Source organism: Zonotrichia albicollis, chromosome 3, assembly GCF_047830755.1.
Source record: "Zonotrichia albicollis isolate bZonAlb1 chromosome 3, bZonAlb1.hap1, whole genome shotgun sequence".
NCBI classification, from domain to species: domain Eukaryota; kingdom Metazoa; phylum Chordata; class Aves; order Passeriformes; family Passerellidae; genus Zonotrichia; species Zonotrichia albicollis.
The window spans coordinates 90,364,757-90,385,039 of NC_133821.1; the positions used below are offsets into that span (position 1 = coordinate 90,364,757).

The 20,283-nt window shown below is 49.5% G+C and overlaps 1 protein-coding gene across 1 annotated transcript; it reads left to right on the top strand.

The window, feature by feature from the left end:
* The first annotated feature begins 301 nt into the window (after nucleotides 1–301).
* Nucleotides 302–16,755, top strand: CYS1 (cystin 1). Its single transcript, XM_005487205.4, has 3 exons — nucleotides 302–1,005; nucleotides 10,403–10,455; nucleotides 15,463–16,755. Exons 1-3 carry the CDS (start codon nucleotides 799–801, stop codon nucleotides 15,563–15,565), a joined length of 363 nt encoding a protein of 120 aa, XP_005487262.1. The 5' UTR covers nucleotides 302–798; the 3' UTR covers nucleotides 15,566–16,755.
* The last annotated feature ends 3,528 nt before the right edge of the window (nucleotides 16,756–20,283 follow it).

Sequence of the window (20,283 nt, forward strand, 5' to 3'; positions counted from 1 at the left end):
TAGATGAAATCATTGCAGTCAGTGCCGAGGAGCAGCAAAAGGAATTACACCTGTGTGCCTCCTGCCTTTATCAGCCTCTGGCTTGAAAAGGAGGGAGGCAGAACAGGCTGGACACCAAGCAGACACTGTACTCCTGCGACCTCCGTCCCTGGAGGGAATGCCAGCCCTGCCTTTCATATCTATAATCTTCCACTGTCGAACAGTGTGCAAATATTGAACTGCTGGAAGCAAAGAGCAGCCGAGGTTGGCTGGGGGATCAGCTCCACAGGCTAGACAGGCTGTCGGGAAGCAGAGTGGCTCAGTCTGTGGCCATCGGCTGAAGGCCTGCCCGGCTGGCTCGTCCCTTGCCCGGGGGCTTCCCTGTAACCCAGGCACACGGCCGGACCGCACTCAGTGCCGCAAACCCGCCCCGGGGACATCCCCCGGGCTGGGCTGTTCTCTGCAGGACCCGTCCGTGAGAGCTGTGCTAAAGTGTAGCCCAGGGGTGCGGCTCGTGCTGCACGGCCCCGAGGATGACAGCAATGTCCTCCCGCAGCCCGGGGAAATGTCTGTAAGGATCTGGTGCTTGGGAGGCCCGAGCTAACGGGCTGGGCTGGAAACTTTTGGAAGGGACAGGGGAGCGCGGCAGCCTGCCCAGAACCGCGATCAGAGACGGCCGCGCACCCTCCCCGGCGCCGCCGCTCCCTCCCCCGGCCCCGGGGCGCTCCGGGGTGGGATTCTCCTCCCGAAAGGCTCCCGGACCGCCGAGCGCCGCTCCCGCCCCGGCCGGGAGAGACGGCGGCTCCCGCGGCTCCGGCCATGGGCAGCGGCAGCAGCCGGCGGCGGGGGCCCGCGGGCAGAGCGGGGCAGAGCCGGGACCCGCCGGGGACCGCGCCGGCCGACGGCGAGGGGGCGGCGGCACCGCCCGGCCCCGGCTACCGAGCCCCGGCCGCCAGCGGCAGCGCCGAGCCCCGGAGCGGCGCGGAGGCGGCGGGAGGCGGCGGCGGGGCCCCGCTCCAGCAGGCGGTAAGTGCCCGCCGGCCCCGAACAGGACCCCCGACCCTCCCGGCGGTGGCCCCGGGCCCCCTAGCCCAGCCCGGGTGTCCCCGCCGCCCTGGGCAGCCCCGCCGCAGCCGGCGCCACCCGCCGCGGCCGCGGCTTCCTCCGAACATCAACAGCGTTACATTCTTTTGATCTCCGCTGCAAGCCAGGCTCCAGGCTCTGTTGCGTTTTCTCTTTGCTGCTCTCTGGGCGTTTTGTCTTTGCTGTTCTCTTGGCGTTCCAGTTTCCGATGCAAGGCAAACACGGTCCCGAGAGGGGCCATCCCGTTTTTCGGTCTCCCAGTGCTACTGGAAGTTTCTTTTCCTGACTTGTAGAAATATGTCGACTTTTTAAAGTTCGGTTCCTGCTTTTTCCTGGGTCGGGCTCGTAAACAGAAGGTTTAAAATGTGAATATAAAGCTGCCCTTTAATGTTTGCCAATCCGCTGCAACTGCAGTCTGGCTCATTCTAAAGGCACATTTCAGTCTCTAACAAATAATGGATTTGCTTCCGAGGGAGTTGAGATTTATCTTTTGGGCTTTTTTTCCAATCCAAGAATAACAGCAGCATATATATCAGCTGGTGATGAGGTCAAAAATCAACGACATCTTTCATCTTAGCTTGACTTTGAAAGCTGTGTGTTTTTTGTTAGATAAACACTGCTCTCCACCGATACACGAAAGTTGTCAAAATAAAGTAATAAATTCAAAAATTGAAAGAAATATTTAGGACCTAGGAACATTCTTCATTGCATGCCTCAGTTTTGCGGTTTAGGTATCATTTCCATCACTGAGCTGCACATCAGTTGGTTAAGGATTACTTTAATACAAACTAAATTTTCCAGTCAGAAACTTGGCAGGGTTCTGTATGAGAACCCTTTATTTAGACAGGTTTTAAAGAAAAACCTCGAAGTAAGGTTTGGAAATTGAAGAAAAAAAATAGACATCTTGTACTGACATATTGTTTTCCTTGCTATTTAAACTCCAAACCCTCCTGCAGAATGAATGGAGCTTATTCCAGCACTAGTTTCTCCTCTGAGGGCCTCTCATTTAGGAGTAATCCTCCTGACTTCTCCCATTTGTCTTTACTTATCGGAATAGAGGCTGCTAAGAGAAGTCTCAGGTAGTTTCAGGGCAAACTTGAAGCTTTTCTTGGTAGCCCTCTATTTTCCTGAACCTGAGATGGCAGAGACAGAAGTTGTGGACTTACTAGTCTGACTCCTTGAGGCCTAAAAAGTCACATGCCTGTGAAAAGGAGGGAGGAAACAGTTTGGAGCGCCAGGTTTTGGTTGTTTGCTGGGTGCAATTTAGTCTCTTAGGTTGTTGTGCAAACTGCAGTCCCACCCTTCCCAGGAGGCGGGGGGAGGCAGTTTCTGGAAAGCGGTATCATCTTCATTGCATTGCTAGTAATTTTAGGGCGATTTCTCTCAGTCTTGACAGCTTCTAAAGTCATTAGCAGTTTCTGTCTTGTGGTAGGAAGCTGCTTGCTTTGCCCTGTTCAGTTGTCCAAATTGGAGGATAAGCAAAGAAATTTCAGAGAAGAAAGGATGAGTTAATTCAACAGAGTTAATGGGGGAAAGGTGAGGCAGGAAGAGGAAAGGCAGCAAAGAGGTATCACAGTAAGAAAGTCTGATAAGAAATAGCCCCTGGAGGAGCAGATTCTGGCCAGTGGAAGTAGAAGAGACCTTTGACACCAGTCAGAAGAGAGCAGAAGTGCAAACAGGACTCACTGTTCTGCTGACAGCTGGGTTTCTCCTAGGTGTGATGTGTATCCATGTTGTGTTTCACAGCTGAACCCTGACACATTTTGCCATCCAGCAGCGAGCTGGCAGCACTGATGGGCACTCAGGCCAGGTGACAAGGGCTGGTGGAGCATGCAGCTGCCTTTAAAGACTTGAGCAACCTTAATTATATTCAGATAGTGCTTGGGAGCAAAAAGGGTGAAAGCATATCACAGTAGCAGGTTGGAACCAGATCCTGATGCCTCACATGCCTCAGAGCAGACCCCAGCACCTCTTTCAGCATTAAGCATCCATTTTCAGCTTTGCTCTCAATTCCAGATGGTTGTATGTGCTATTCCTTGTTTCTTTACTCAAGACAGAAAAATGTAGTTGAGATTTTGCAGGTGCTGCTGCAGCACAGAGCAGGGGTGGCAGCTCTTGGTAGAAGCCAGGGCAGGGGCTGTGGCCTCAGGCATTTCCCCATTGGTTTCCTGAAATGGAGGAATAATACAGACGTGTTAGGGTTTCAGTTTTAACAGCTTTTCCCATGGCACCATCTCTCCTCCTGACTGGCGACAGGATGTGATTCCATGAAGCAAATCACCCCAGCTGCAGCACAGGAGTAGCACAGCTAGAGGGTGTATTCACCAACTTCTAGAGGGACTGTAATATAATTTTAAAGCACCCGAGCGCGTAAAGCTTTGCCTGATTTTTTCAGCCAGATGTTTTTACTGCAGACTGATATGGCACAGCGTCACCTCGTGGCTGCTGATCCCCAGCTGCAAACACAAAAGGGTCCTGAACGGACATTAAATGCCATGCCCCATTAACTTCTTACAGTAACTCAGGTTTATTTTTCTACTCTTGTTAAAATGTGCTTCCCTGAAACAGAAATTTGATCTTTCTGATTCCACGTTGTTAGCAGTTTATTTCAACATTCTCTTCCTGGTTGTATTAATAATCAAAAATGCCCTCAAATCAAGATATTGTGCTACACTTTCATAGGGAGCATGGGGCCTTTAAAAATGTCTTCTCCAGCTGAATATCTGGGACTCCCTGAACTTCCCAAAGTCAGATTATTTCAGATTCTGGAGTTAATGTCCAGTTGTAGATCTAGCATTTGCTGAGTTAAAGGTCTCCCTCTCTACCCCATTATATTTCTTGTCTTGTTCAAAGTACCTGAAACTTCACCAGAGCCCAGAAGCCATGAGTTGTGCTGTCCCCTCAGCCAGCATCACCCTCCCAGCACAGCTGTATTGCACCTGGACTTGGAAAACTGCTGACTAGGTATTCTCCACAACTCCCCCCTTTCACTTGGCAGAGCATGGGTGGCTTTTGCCCTGGAAAATTTGTGATCTAAAAACTACACCCAGGGCATGTGCAGAATAGCTGGGAGCTGCTGTTTTAGTTGGCAGGAGAGGAGAAGCGTGGGAACTCCTTGCATCCCTGCCCACTTCTTGTGCACCGCCTGCTCCTAATTCCTTGGCTGGCCAGAGGATGTTGCTGCAGACCAAAGCAAAGCTGGAAGTGCTTTGCCTGGGAGTGCTTTGCCTGGGCTGCAGCTGGGGCCTTGCGTCACGTTTGGCACCTACTGGCACCCTAGGTAAGCTGCTTTTTTTTAGCCAGCAGTACTGGCTGTGGGTTGGAGAGGCTGATTCCAGCAGTGCTGCCTGTCTCAGCCCCAGTCCCGGCAGTGCTGCAGGGTGCTCCCCCTGCTGCTGCACCCGAGGGCTCTCCACTGATAGCCTCCCTCCCTGCCACGGCAGCGGGTTGGCATTTCAGCTCAGACTGACCCACCAGTCCAGTTCATGGAGTGTTTGTGTAGAGAGATTTGGGAGGAGCAGAGGCAGGGAAAGAGGCACTGGCATACATGTTTCAGAATCCTGCATTGTTAAACCACATCCCATGGACCAGCACTGGCAGAGACCACACTGCTCCTGTGTAGATACTTAACGTGGCTCAGTCACTCCTTGGATGTGAGTTGCACCTGAACTGTACTCAGTCTGTATGTCTGCTGCATCTCAGGACTGTATCCATATGGTAAACTGTACCATAGCAGCTGCCTGGCCCTGGAGCATGATGGTCTGCCCCACTGAGCTGGCATGATTTTTGGTTAGGACCAGCTTGTAGTCTCTCAAATAATGACTGGGCGTTGCTTAGGGACCAGCACAGGAACCATCTCAAAGAGCTTGAATTTGGCCTCTCAGTTTTGGAGACAATGTTAGTAGTCCAGACTGCAGCCGGCTGGTTTCAGTGCAGCTTGGGAGCAGCTCTAGAGCCTCCAAAGGTACATGGCTCCAGATCACCCTGTGGAAGGTTCCAGGAAAGGGTGTTCTCATCCAGCTTATTCACAGCTGCTGGAGCTGACAGAGTAAGTAGGGGGTTAAGGGCTGGCAGGGCCATGAGGAACTTGCACTGGACTGGGGGGAGTGGGAAGCTGCACCCCAGGAGTGCTGCTTTATGCATGCAGCAGAGAGAAATAACTCTTGCTTCCAGCTCTCAGCTCTGCCTTGCTCCTAGGAGCTGCTGCCCTAAGGGATGGCTGAGCTGTGTGAGCAATGACTGTCAAACCATTCCACCCCACATGTCATGACATTAAGTTAAATGTTGATACATGCTGGGTGAGCTTAATATCCAAGCCTTTAAACTTGGAGGAGGGGGTGATGTGGGGCTTTGTGGCACAGCAGACGTCAGCAGAGGATGCCTGTGCTGAGAATGAGGTGGAAAACGAGGAGACACGCCACGGTCTCTATGAGTAATAAAAAGATGACTGCAAGCTGCAGAAAGGAGAAGCTGACTTCATTTAACTCTTCCGGGACACAGGCCAACCAGGCCAGCAATTACTTCTTTAGCTGTAGGATAGGAACCCATAATATTAAAGTGTCCTGACATGCACATCATACTAACCCACATAAAGGGCTAATACTAATTATCTGCTGAACTTGCAAGACACCCATTACAGCACTCCCCAGCCGGCTGGGTGGGGTCAGTGTTCATTGTGTCTCACAGCCCCGGGCAGCCTGTGCTCCACTCCCTGCCTGCTGCCCGGCACACAGTGTCACCCAGGCACCCTGAGCCAGGTGGCCTTTGCCTGCAGGAACTGGGAGCAGCTCCCAAACTGTGGAGACTCTCATGGCAGGGAGAAGGCAGAGGCTGGAGGTGCCTCTTGTTTTCGCTTGCCACCATTTTTGATTCATGCACTGGATGAAATGTTGGTAGACATGTACGTGTGCCAGTTCCAAATTCTCTTGGGCAATAAGTATTGCTGCTGACAGATCCCTTGGAAAAGGTGGGAGCAGGTTTTGCACAGAGAAGCAGATTTTGCTAACCAGAGCTGCACTATCCTGATGACGAATTAATTCTGTCTTCCACCCACACAACACGTACAGCTCGTAATATGGAGGAGTCAGCCACAAGGGAAGAAAAAACAGACAACCTACTGTACAATCCAAACCCCTCCCTGGAATGATCCAAGCCCATCCTTTGCACAGAAGTATTGGAAGCTGGTTTCTCACTGTGGGAAAAACATCATCAAAGCACTCTGAAAGAACTCTATTTCCCTTGGTGCTGAGGATGAATAATGTTCTTCACCTGGTGGAAGGAAACTCAGGCCTCAACAGTAGTCCAGTGGATGATGGATGAGGAGCTGCATTGTGGGATGCAGTCCCAGGAGAAGTCAGCCATCAGAGCTCAGCATGCTGTTTTCCTGGCACTGCTTCTTGCTCTTGTTGCATGTGGGACATTGCCAAGAAACAATCATAAATAACCAGGAGAGAACTGTCTTACCTCGCTGTCAGCTTTCTCACATACCCTTGTCTCTGCTTGGACCCAGAAGCTCTTTCCAGAGTAGTTCAGCCTCTTCCAGAGAAAACAAAGTGTTGCCAAAGAGCAGGGACTCTTCTGAAAGGATGCGGAATGCCTTTTGACAGGTATTAAACTAAAACTCGATGAAAAACTGGCAACATCTTTTGTAATTTTTTGACAAAAGCAGATAGGATGGGAAACACAGTGTACAACAGATACCTTTCCTGGCTCCTGAAACAGAAGCTACTGAGGGCTCACCTGGAAGAGACGCTCACCCAGAGCCATCAGAGAGATGTCGTTGCTGCAGCTCTCCTCACCTGTTGAAGCATGGGAGCCAAAGGTGACCAGAGCAGCACAAAGGCCTTGCAAGAGGCAGGGACGAACTGAGCAGTTCGCTGCCAAGCACCTCTGTATCTGCCTCACAGTGTCTGAGACCACAGTGTTTAAACCTCAACTCCTGTCCATCCCCCATGAGAAGCAGCTGAGGAAGGAGTGCAGTGAAAAAATATCCTTGCAAATTGAAATCAGGTGTCATTCAATACCTGCAGACACCCAGGTGGACATTTCTACTCAGGGGATGGCACACACAAGCCTGACCAATATGAACAGATTTTAATTGGCACAGAACTGTGTGTGAAGTCATCACTGTTGTACCAGCAGTGCCTGTAGTGGGGCATTGTCCCTCCATAGCTGCCACACTTTCCAGCACCAGTCCCGTGCATGACCTTGAGGCAGCACAGGTTTGAGGTATTCTGAGAGCATGTACATGAACTTACTAAGGAATCACTTGATCCCATCCAGCCCTGCCGAAACACAGCAGAGCAACAGGCAATGGCTCTGCATTGCAAGCTTTTCCACACCCTTCCCTGGTTCCTTTGCCTCCTTTGGAGGTTAGGTTTCCTTCCTTTTGTTCCTTTTTACTTAGGGCTTTTTTTTCCCCATAAGTTGCTACAAAACACTAACAATAGGCTACTCGAGAAAAACAAAAAAAGTGGCCACGCTCAGGGGAGGAGGGCCGGGCAGGTAAAGGACGGGACTGGGGCAGGTTGAAACAATCACGCCGCTGCTCCCAGGAGTGACTTGGAGGAGGAGAAGGGGTGCAGCTTTGTCCACTGGTCTGTGGGCAGAGCTGGGGCTTCTGACCTCATCGGAGCATCAAGAGATTCCCTGGTTTTCATTATTGGACATTTGAGGTTCTCTGTCCAGCTGACATCTTTAGGTTAGGGTGAGAGGTAAAAAGGGTGTTAGCAGATACTGGATTCTGTTGCTCACATCTAGACATCACTTCGATCTGTCAATTTTGTGTTGGCTCGTTGTTTTTAGGGGGTTTTGGCTAGGTTTGGTGAGGAGTGTCTCCCATTGCATGCTGGATCCGATGTCATTTGCATGCCAACTCGATGTCCCTTCCTCTTCACTGTCTGGGTGCCATCCTCCAGGAAGCAGCAGGGTGTCACTCGACAAAAGGGGGAATTCTTAACCATCAAGGACAGGTAGTTAATGAACATGACAGGTGATTACAATAACAAACAGGTGATTACAGTAACAAACAGTTAGAACTCCACCCTGGCAGCAACTAGCCCAACCTGTGAACTCTGCAACCTTTTTAAAGAATGGGCAGCTGGTCTACTCACAGCAAGGTGCTGGCTCTATCTCTTGGCTTCCGAGGAGCACGGTAGGAGCTGCTGCCTGGGAAAGGGAATTTGCTGCTGCTGCCAGAGCCCAGCCCGGAGCTGCCCCTTCTGCTGTGGGGTGAGCCTCTGCTCGTGAGAGCAGCCACTGAAGTGGGACCTTATTAATCCTCACCTCACTAAAGCATAGACCTGTCTCCCTCTGCTCGTGTGCCCGGGATCCTGAGCTTGCCTCTCCCTGCCCTACTGGGAGCCAGGCCGCTGCTATCCCACCCCTGCTGTCTCTTTGGCACTGCTCTGAGCTTTCGCTGCACTTTAGCCCTGCACCTCCTGCCTGCTGAGACATCCTGCTGGCCCTGCTTGCTGCTCTCTAGAATTCTGCTGGGGCACCAGCCAGGTGATCGGCCACCCCAGGGGTTTGTGAGGCAAAGCCTCTCCTCCGTCCCTTCCCCTCTGAGCCCAGCCGCCATTGCCGTGTGCTGCCCGCGTCACAGCGCCCCCTGCAGCCCCGGGGGAGTCACTGCACCCGCCCTGCCCACCGGGAGCCAGCAGCGCCCCCCTGGCCGTGCCCGGAACTGCACTGAGAGGAAAGCGCCGCGGCTGGGGCGGCCGGGCCTGGGGTTTGTGTCTGTCTGGTGTTAGTGCCAGAGCTGGTGTGATTTGTTTGCTTTATCATCCATTCTTGTAAAGAACTGTTATTTCTGTTCTCATATCTTTGCCTGAGAGCCCCGTAATTTCAAAATTATAGTGATTCTGAGAGAAGGGGTTTACATTTTCTATTCCAGGGGATGCTCCTGCCTTCCTTAGCAGACACCTGTCACTCAGACGAAGACACTTCCCTTTTTTCCTGTACAGAAAATATTTTCTTCTGTTCCACACTGATGGAACAGCTTTTCATTTCTGTTTGCTGGAAGGCCCTGATTTGGTGCAACCTGTTTAACTTGTTTGTGTTGTTGTGGGATTCAGGGTAGTTTGTATGAAGGAGGCCCACCATCTTCAGGATTGCACCTCAGAAACAGCAATAACAAGCCAAGATGCAAAGCCATGTCCCACTCCCTTTCCCTGTGAGAATACAGTGAAAAGGTAGAAGATGATCATAGATGTATTATTCTCAGTAGCACCTGGCTGCAGAGGATTCATTTTAATACTGGCCCTGCTGGGGACAAACGGTGCCATCCCTGCCCCCCATTTTAAATACCATTAGGTTTGGCTTTGGTTGCTCCCCAGGTATCCCATTAAAAGCCTGGGGATTCCAGCATAGGAAGATGGATGTTTCACCCCAGATGGATAATTTTTCCAGGAAACATTTTTGTCAGGTGAAAATTGGGTTGATCTGGCTGTGGCTTCCTCCCTTAGCAGGTATTTTCCTACTGTTAGCTGCAGCTGGTGGCACAGTGGCATTCATGGAAAACTGTGAGGTTTAGCAGGCCAGCATTCAGGGATTTTGATTCTGTAGCCAGCAGCCACCCAGCTGTCCTGAGTGCTGAAACAGAAACAGCAGAACAGGGCTAGGAAAGGAGAGTCTCTTGTACCTGTATTGTCTCCACAGAGGTTGTTTGGAGGTTTAAACCAAACCAGGGAGTTTAAACCAGGACATGTTGCCCACTGTAGACAGAGATAGGTTTCATAGAAAGAAATAATGGTTTGGGTTGGAAGGGAGCTTTGAAGATTACCTAGTTTCAAACCCCCCCCCCCCATCATGGGCAAGGACATTGTTAACTAGACCAGATTTCTGAAAGCTCCATTCAGCCTGGCCTTGCACACTGCCAGGGCTGGGGCATCCACAGCTTTTCTGGGCCACCTGTTCCAGTGCCTCACAACTCTCACAGTAAAAATTTCTTCCTAAGATCTAATCTAAATTTCCCCTTTCGGTATAAAACCATCATCCCTTGTCCTGTCACTACAGGTCTTGTAAGCAGCCCCTCTCCATGTTTCTCATAGACCTCTTTTAAGCAGTGTAAGGTTGCAGTAAGGTTTCCCCAGAGCCTTCTCTCCTCCAGGCTGACCAACCCCAACTATCTCAGCCTGTCCTCACAGGAAAGGTGCTCCATGTCTCTGGTCATTTTCATGGCCCCCTCTGAACTCGCTCCAACAGGTCCATGTCCTTCCTGTGCTGAGAACATCAGACCTGGATTCAGCACTGCAGGTGGGGTCTCACAGGAGCAGAGTAGAGGTGGAGAATCACCCTCCTTGAATTCAAATTATTTTAACTGTCTTGTCTTCTATCCTAGGCTTTGTTACCCAGAAGCCCATCAAGCCCAGAGAACAACAACCTTGACCACCAGTGAGTATCCCCTGCTTTCATGGTATCTTCAGCATGGGGAAAGCACATGGAAACAAGGGGCCTTTATGCTTTTTCTTCATTTGTAACACTGTACAGAAGAGCTGAGAATGGTGTGAAGTGGTTTATAGCCCTAAATATTCCACCCTTTTACTTATTTGCAAATTAAAAAAAAAAATCAGATGCTGCTTGAAAAGATTCAGGCTCTAGCTCAAGTGTAGTATAGAGGTTGTGAGCAATCAGAATTTTGGGTGTCCTCATGTCAGAGAGGCACATTGGAGTAGTTAGTGCAAAGCTGTGGAGAATTGCTCCAACAAAGAGCTCAGGCCCTGATTCACCTGTGGGCTCTGCAGCATGTGGAAAAGGATAATAATGTCTCTGTTCCCCAGAAGTCTTAAGAGAAAGCCCATTGGGTGCTCCAATGCTACACCACTTAGAGACAAGAGTGTCCCTCAGGGACAGGGGAATGGTGGGGACCTGCTGCTCTGGGTGCCAAACAAAAGAAACCAGAAATTTTCCGCAAGCAAAAGCTGCCCAGAAGAGTGAGCCTCTGAGTCTGCCTGCACCAGGAATGGGAACAGTCTAACCCATGCTAAAAAAACAGGTGAAATGAACAAGCTTGGAAAACTATCTTAAAATATCAGCTCCTTACATTAAAGAGTGACTCTCTTCAGCATTAAGCTCTGACTCTTATGCAGCCCCTCTGCTCCTGCAGCACTCAGAGCAGACTGATCTGCAGATGCTGCTGTGTGACCCACTAACGCCCAGCCGTGCTGCTGGCTGTGTCAGCAGAGCCCAGGCACTGCTGCAGCTCCCCTCCCACTGCTGCTCTCCCTCCCAGCTGGCAGGGAGTTCGCCTGGCAAGGCTTGTACAGGTGCTCTTGCAGGGACTTCAACCTCTCCTGGGCTTCCCAGCATCCTCAGTGGGCTTTGGGCTGTGATGCCAACTGAGTGTTCTCCTCCTGGGGTGCACAGCCAGCCCTGCCAGGCCCCTGTGCAGCTCCCCAGGCACCCACTGGCCCCAAACATCCTGCCAGGGCTTCTCCCTCCCTCTTTGATGTGCAAGTGGAAGGTTTGAGACAGCAGAAAATGTTTTCTGATCTGGGATGACAGAGCAGGAGATTATTTTCATTTAGATAACGTTTACTTTATATGAAGAGTCCCATAGCACTGCTCATGTGTGAAGTGCCTGTACTGCCTGAGATAAGCAGAATTGCAATTTCTGCTGGCAAGAACTATGCAAACATTTTTCTGGAAATGGCCCAGCACCCAACAAATTTTTGAAGACATCAAATCAATTAAAATCAAATCAAGCCACAGAAAGAGAGGTTAATGTGCATGTGTAGGTGTCTCATCCTTCACATTTCTGTGGCTGGAATCATTCTAGGTAAACACTTTGTAAACAGCAAAAGTCAGCCTTGTCTTGCTAGAGTTGCTGACTGAAGAAATTCCCATAAAGCCAATTAAAGGAGAAGCACATGCCGAGGAAGGAAAGAAGAACTAGATAGGCAGTCACGTGAGAGAGAAGTGGGTGTGCACTGCTGTCCTAGAGCATGGCCCCGTGTTCAGACACCACACGAGCCTCTGAACCAGCCCCTGCCGAGTACTTTGGATGTGCTCCTGCTTGGGCTCTGCTACCTCTCATCCTCACTCCCCCAAAATATTCTGGGAGCTGCTCTCCAGCTTCTGGTAGTTCAGGGGTGAATGACACAGCCCAGGCACACAGGAATGATTTTATAATTGCTGCCAAGGCTCGTGGCACTGGCACGGTTACCGGGGTGTTGTTCTGACCCATTTTTCAGCTGCTGGGCCTTGCAGAAGGCATTTTAATGATTAACCCTGGACTTGCCCATCCTCAGCAAAATGATAAAAAACACTGGCCTTGATTCACCCCAACCTAGTTTTCAGCCACTTAACTCAGATTTGTGCCTGGGAGTTTGTCGCCCTAGTCATCCATCAGGGCCATTGTCACAGGAGCCTGCTGGCAGCTCTCCCCCACACCAGGCACCTGCCTGACGCCAGGGATATGGCACTGATAGCCATCCCCACAACTGGGATCTTGCTCAAAGGTAGTTTTGCTCACTATTGGTGTAATTTTGTCTTTTGCATTTCCTTCTCCACATTGCATAGTTCATTGTCTTTTCACTTAACAAAAAATCCACCCATAACTCCTGCTCCCCTTAAGAAACTTTAAATACCGAGAAGCCTGTAGCTGAAATAGAACACATTTCTTGCTTTCCTCTTTCCTAAATTGCTTTGCTCCAGCCTCTTAAATCACTTTTATTGCTGCTTTCTACACTCCCTCCAAGCTGTTAACATTTTAGCAGTGAGGCGCCCAGAAGCCTGCCCAGTAACCCTGATGGAGCTGCACTAGCGTTCTTTTTCTTTGCTGTCCTATCACACTGCAAATTCACCTCGTTGGCTTTTCAGCTAACTCCTTCTCTCCCAGTTTTGCTCCTTCACAGATTTCTCTCCTTCCCCAGAACATCTGGGGTTTGAAAATCTTTCCGCTCAGGGTACTGACCAGTTACTTTCCTGGCTGGAAAGTGTAATAGCCCTCAGGTGGACTCAGTGTGCGTGAAGCCAGGCTCTGCAGCCCTAGCATGTGGTGACAGGAGGAGCAAGGTGCCTCCTCTGCTGCTGGAGCAGCTGGAGGAGCACAGGAACAGGCCTGTGGGCCACCAGCTTTTGTCCTGTGCACATCATGAGCTTGAGATTTCCCTGCCTCAGCTGCTCACTGAATTCTAGGATCAGCAGAAATAGCTGCACCAATGTGCCTTTGAGATGGAGGTTTAGGTTGGGATGGCCTCAGGAGGTCTCCAGTCCAATCTCCTAGCTCTGGCTCCAGGCTGGAGCAGCTGTGAAGTCAGAGCAGAATGCTCCAGGCTTTGTCCCATCAGGTGTTGAAAGCCTCCAAGGATGGAGCCTGTACAACCACACAGCCTGTTCCTCTGCTTACTGTCCTCAGGGTACAGAAGTTCCTCCTTTTATCCAGATTAAAGCTCCCATTTTTTTATTTTATTTCAGTTTTCCTGTATTAAATGATACAGAACTTGGCCACAAATAGAAATAGTAAGAACAGCTGTTTTGTTTTCCTTTGCTTTTGAAAGAAATGCAGCCCTCTCTTTTCCCCTCATTTCTGGGGTGTGCATAGGAAGTGGAGCCTGCTTTTGCTTTTTCCAAAGCACATCTGTGTCTCAACGAGTTTTACCTGGAGATTTTCTCCATGCAAACCAAATAATGGAGAATAATTAACAGTGGGAAATTATGTAACTGCTAAGAGAAACAATGGCTCTTCTGTGGGCCTGCAAGCAAGCTGCCAGGAGCTCTGCCTCTTATTCATCACATAACATAAAATTAGTTAGAGGATTGTCACAATGCGGAGTTTAAATCAGTAAATTGTGTGCTTTAACTCAGATTTCTGCACTTCCTTTTCCCATTATTGCTTTGTAAATGCTGCTGTATGGTTCGAGCTCTTGGACCTGTAGCTTTCGTCTCAGGTCTTACCTAGTGCAGTGGAAATCAGATACCCTGCAGCCCTCAGCAGGAGAATGAATAAGTGGAATAAGCAGAAGAGTCCAGTTACTAAATCCTGCTTGCTGCTAGTAGAACTTGCCATCAAGGGCATAGTGCAGTGTAAGTAACTGTAGAATACCTACACTAGCCAGTGTCACCAGCTGGCCATCAGGTGACTCCAGGAAAAACACCAGGCTATTTCTGACACACAGGGGGCATGGCAAACACAGCATGGTCAGAGCAGCAGGGCTGGACAGGAGCCTGAGGATGCTGCCTGGCCCAAGGAGAGCAGTGGGAATGCACCTCCTCTGTAGGACAAAGTGCCCTTAGAAAAGCATTTCAGGGTTCTTTTCTTCAATTTTGACTCTACATTTACGTACCTGCTTTGGGGCAGTTTCTGTGATTTTGTCTAGTAAGCAGGTCCTCAGTTTTTTTAATTAAAGGATGCTAATGGATGAATTTTATTCATCCCAGCTGCAAGAGCAATGGTTGGGATAGATCTCATCCTTAGAGGAGTTCAATAGATAACAAGTTTGGGACAGATCTGGAGCCATGCTAGTGGATATGAAAATCTCTCCTCTTTGGCAAGGAACTAACTGACACACAAAACCAAAACACTTATTTCTTGTTTACTTCACTGGTGGATGGTGACAAAGTCTTAGTTGACATGGCGTGGCAGAGCACTTTACGGTTTGGATTTACCAGCTCAGTTCTCCACTTAGCTCTGCTCCTCACCATGCCCTCCATTCCGAGGAGCCATGTGTTCCAAGCCTGCCAGCCCGGCTTGCTCACCTCCCAGAGCTCTACAAGGCCAAGGAGAAGCATTCCTTGTCAGCTGCTGGCTCCTCTCTGGAGTCCTGGAGGGCAAGACCAAGTAGGCTTAATTGGTGGCATGAGGTACAGTGGTCAAAGCCTGCAGAAGACTTGTCACTGTTCTCCCTTATGCAGGTAGGGACAGATTTCTCTTGTACCCAACAAAAACCACCTCTGATAACACCAATAAAACCCCTACCAGTTCCCTTTGAGTCATTCATCAGCTCCCACTCATGGGAGGGCTGTGCTGATGTGGAAACAAAAGCTGTAAGAGCAGTTTGGGGGAGCTGCATTCATATTTTGTTTGAAACTCAGATTCCTTATGAATGCGAACAAAATAATCTCTTTTTGCATAAAACCTTAAAAGTAGCATAAAGATTACACTGTCCTTTAGCTGGGCCTGGAGCCTAACTCGAAAGGTTCTGGGAGCTTGATCCTGGAGCGCTGTAAGGGTTGTACTGTAATGAACTCCCAGACTGAACTGGGGCCAAGTGATAGCAAATGTCAGCAGGCACTGTGCCAGTGGGGTATGGGAACCAGACGTGACAGAGTATCCATGTCTCAGCCAGCCACATGCAGCTCAATCTTTCCATTCACAAAAAAAAAATGAAGCAAGGATCTTGTGTCTTCAGAGCCTGATTGTCTCTCACAACACCACTAACTCACTCCCTTCCATGCCAGGTGCCCAGAAGGCAGCAAGAAGCCGCTGGGGCAGCCCACGATCCTGTACGATTACTCGGAGGAGGAGCTGATGGCCAGCATCGAGCGGGAGTACTGCCGCTGAGCCCCAGGGAACCGCAGGCACAGCCCGGGGCCAGCCTGAGCACAGCTCCTGTGGCACCACGGCTGCACGGCACGGGGGCCTCTGCAGGGGACTGGAGCATCGGGGGCTGCTTGGGAAGCACTGAGGAGGAAGTTCCCCTGATCAGCTCCCAGGGAGAGCAGGAAGATCCTCACCAGCTGCTGATTTCTGATTGGTGCCCCTGCAAGAGGGACCAATTCATCTTAAAAATCAATATTTAGAAGCTCATTTCTAAATGCTGTTTTTAAAGGAACATGTACTAGAATTAACATCCTGCTAGAGGTGTTGAAATGTGGTGCTTTGAAGGAAGATCCTGCTTTGAATCTAGTAAAAAATTGCAGCAATATCATCTGATCCAGAACTTAAGGAGATGTTGAAGGAAATTCATGTTTCTGCCACTTAAAATGTGCCAAATTGCACTTGTGCAGGCCTCAGGTTCGGGTCTGAGTTTGGTACTGTCTCTTTCAATCTGGTCCCAATCTGGTCCCCAGTATGGGAGATAAGAGGAAAACGGGATTGAGCCCACCATCTAGTGCATAGCCAGTGTAATCCCAGAGTTCAAATCCCACCACACTGCCAAATTAGGCTCCTGGGAGCCATCAGGGAACACAGGATTTATATGACCCCTTTGGGGCAGAGTCCCAGCATAGGTGTCCTACCTGGGCATGGATCCATCCCAGTGATGGGAGTGAAAGCAGGCGGCACATCCCCATTTCAGTCATCCTCCTCAAGGGGTACTTGCATGCTCTTGGTGAGCAGCTGCTTGGGATCAGTTTTCAGAATTGCTGCTTCTAGCCTTTCCCTAATATTTCTTGCCCTACAAGAAAAATCACTGCATTTTACCATTAGCTGACTGCAAAGTAAACCAGAATGTTCTCTCTCCTAAGGAAATAGTATTTTCAGTGCTCTCAGACAGGGAAGCCTGATATTTTGGGTTTCTGCTTTTATTATATCTGCATGTTAACATATTATGAGTATCTACTTATTATCAGAAGTAGAAAATTACTTTATTTCTATCTTCTGCTGAAGCATAAAAGACATCAGACGAAATTTTCACTACCTGTAAATGCAAGAAAAAACTACAGACACCTCTTAAGATGCTGTATTTTAAGTACTTTATGATTCCTGGGACCTGTGAAACACAAATAAATGCATCTGTACTCTGAAGCCCTCAGTGAAGGAATCAAATGTTCTGAAAAAGGCTCTCTGAAAAATCATGCTCTGGTACCTGCAGAGACTAAGCAGGATGCATCCCTGGGGGATGGCAGGTGGGATGCCTTGAGGGGGGCACCAGGTCACAGCCCTGGCACAGTCTCACACCCCAGTTGTGTTCCCTGCAGCTGCCTTCAGCAAGACTGGGCACTGGGAGCTGGGGAGCCCCCAGCCAGCCCAGGGTGGGCAGTGGGAGGAAGCCAAGCTCCCACAAAGCTGTGCATGCTTGGAGGCAGCAGCTCCCAGCCCCCCAGCTAGGGCATGTCGACAGGACCAGGCATAATAAGGGTTTAAACTGGAAGAGTCTAAATTTGGGTTGAGCATAAGGAAGAAATTGTTCACTGGAACAGGTTGTGAGTGCCCCATCCCTGGAAGTGTTCAAAGCCAGGGTGGATGGTGCTCTGAGCAGCCTGGTGGTCTAGTGGAAGATGTCCCTGCCCATGGCAGGGGGATGGGACTAGATGGTCATAAGGACCCTTCCAACGCAGGCTGTTTTATGATTCTGTGATACCTTGGTGGCCCAGAAATAGCTGGAGTAGAGAGCAGATGTCCTTGCATTGTTGGGAGAAGCTGGGTGGGCCCTCTGGAGCAATGGCTCTCTAACCCTCCTGGAAAAAATCCAATTTTGAACAATAGCAGTTCTTTCACAGGAACAGTCATTTTTAGACCTATTAATGTCACTGATCTGTGGCAGGATACAGTTTCTCTGCAGTTTATGGAGAGCCCACTCACCAGCTCTCCCAGAGCTTGTGTTAGTTTTCAGCAGCTCTCAAAGACCTACTGGGAGGAACAGAATCTGCCTGTGGAGAGCAGAAAAAACACGGTGACCCCAGCACCACAGTACTCTATATTCTTTTGTAATCACAATATTGGTTTCTATTTTCTTTGAACTTGGATTTCATTCTTTCAGCTAAGACCTTCCTTCTGTCAAAGTCCCCAGAGTCTCTGGCACATGTGAGGAGATATTTCACTGAGCTGTCACAGCTCCCTCCTCTTTGTGTTTTGGATGGCCTCCAATGACACAGCAAACAGAGGGGAGCCACGCTGCTGTCAGACCATGCTGTGACAGGAGCAGGCAGGGGCCAGGGCTCTGCCTCCCCCAGGTCACCCTGCATGTCCCCTGCCTGCCCTTACAGGGCTGCTCTTGGTGACTGGCCCAGGTAACAGCTCTACAACCCACTTCAGACTCTCCTACAGGAAAGCCCAAGTATTCACAATTACAGAAGTGACTAATTAAAAATAACACCTAAGCAGAACATATTGTTAGGCTGCAAAAAAAAAAAAAAAAAGTCTCTACTGAACACAGCAAAGCACTGGGCTGCTTTATAAAATGAGCTTCTAAAATAACCAAGAGACAAGCACATTTCTGTATCTGGAACAAAGGTGCAGTGGGTTTCACAGATAACCTTTTCAGCATCACCAACAGAAAAGGAGGAGCTGCAGAAACACAGGAAGGTCCAGAAAGGAGTGATGCATCTGGGACAATCACTGCACCAGGGAAAAAGTGCGAGAAAGAACTTTGGGGATGCAAGGAGAGACCTCGAACTGCAGTATGGTCTTGCAGGCTTTCTCTGTGCCATAAAATGATGCAAGTGCAGACCACAGAGCCAGCCAGCAGAGACAGCCCACAGCCATCTGTCTTCTCACCCCATGCAGAACAGGATGGTGGTACCCAAGTAGGTTCCCAGTCTGCCCAAGAACTGATGGGGACTGTGCTCCTCCCTCTGGGTCAAACTGCACCCAGCTCCATGCCCAAAAGGGACAGCGGCAGTGGGGCTGGTGCCTGGGAAGCCACAACTACAGTTTAGTTACCTGGTACAGTGTAACTCTGCTTTTGGTCCATCTTTTGCTCACAGAAAATAGGACACCAGATCACTTGTAGGTGAATAATAGTATGAAAGCAGTAGCTGCCCACAACAGATTTCAAGAGAAACTTCTTGAATTAATTGGTTTTTACACTATAAGAGATCACTGCCACATCTCGGGGATGTTGTCATCTTGTTGCAGGGGTTGTCTCCTTATCACAAAAGTTTCCTACCTTCTTGGGGGCAGCTCCTCAGAGCACTGACTCCTTCTTCTCCTCATAGCAGCCAACTGACTCCAGGTCCCGTCTCAATAACCAACCCACTCTTTTATAGCACACTTCTTCTCATTGGTTACAGCTGTGGCCTGGTAAAGTCAGACCTCTTCCTAATCTTTGATAATTGCCCAGCTGCAACTCCTTAGGGGTAAGATTACTTTCTATACTATCTTTATTTTCTTATATCCTATACCCCTACAAATGCTGATATCCAACCAGCTGAATTATTGAAAAGTTTGTTTTCTTTTCATGGTATTTCTCTATAACCACCATCAAATCACAACTGCTTGAAGGACAAGAAATTACTCAGCTTGCCAGTACTTCCTACCCCTAAAACAGTTTGCTGGAATTAAGCAGGGCTCTGGAGAGTCTCTTACTCATAATTTTGGAAACTACCCTCCTGTTTAATACCCACAGCCTAAGACAGGATAGCTGACAAGTGCTTTTGAGCTGACACTATTAATCTCCATTAATAAACCAGCGAAAGGCTATTATTTTTAACCAAATCACTACATTATTCATCTAACAAACACAAATGCTACATGCTGCATTTTGCACTAGTCCAAAAGGAGCAAGAGAGCCTTGCTCAGACAGAGCCTCTGCCCCAGCAAGGGGGGCACAGGGGCCCACAGGCCCTGTAGCTGTGCCACAGGAACCTCATGGAGCTGCCCACCACATCTGCCAGCTGCCTGGCACAGACCACATCCACAGCAGGGCTCCCCCTCACCTCACCCTGGACACAGGACATGGGAATTATTTGCATAGGGTGAAGTGGATTTATCTGGGCAGTGATAACCAACAGAGAAGTCACTCAGAACTCAAGAGATGCTACAAGAGAAACAATTAAACCTAAAGTGTGATTCCCATCTGGGACAAACTCTCCCAGGAAAGGGTATGCTCCAGTTTCCTCAAGTTTTCTGCATGTTTTCAGATGTGTCCATTGTCTTCTGCACACATCAGCACTTAACTCATCAATTTCCTTCTACACCTGAGGGCTGAAGCAGAAGAGGAGGAAGGCTGCATTTGACAGAGGATCCCAGGACAGCCTGGACTGTGAGGTGTGGCTGAGGCTTTGCAGCTCCCTCCTGGACTGTCTCATCATTTCCTCAGCCTGCAGGTTGCTGGCTTTTGAGTCATGATTTACTCTTGCTGCAGACATGGAAGCAATTTGCCTTCTCCCAGGCAGAGTCTGCCTGCCTCAAGCTGCCTTGCTGGATGTGAATTCAAGGTAAACAGGCAGATGGGCTCACAGGTTAAACTCCAAAACCAGCCTGATTTATCCCTGCAGATGAACTCAAGCCAGAGACAACCCTGGGGCAGGACTCAGCTCATGAGATGGCAGATGAAGGATGGTGGGTACAGATTTCACAGCTGGAAAGAAAAAATTAGCCAGAGCTGTGGCCTCAGC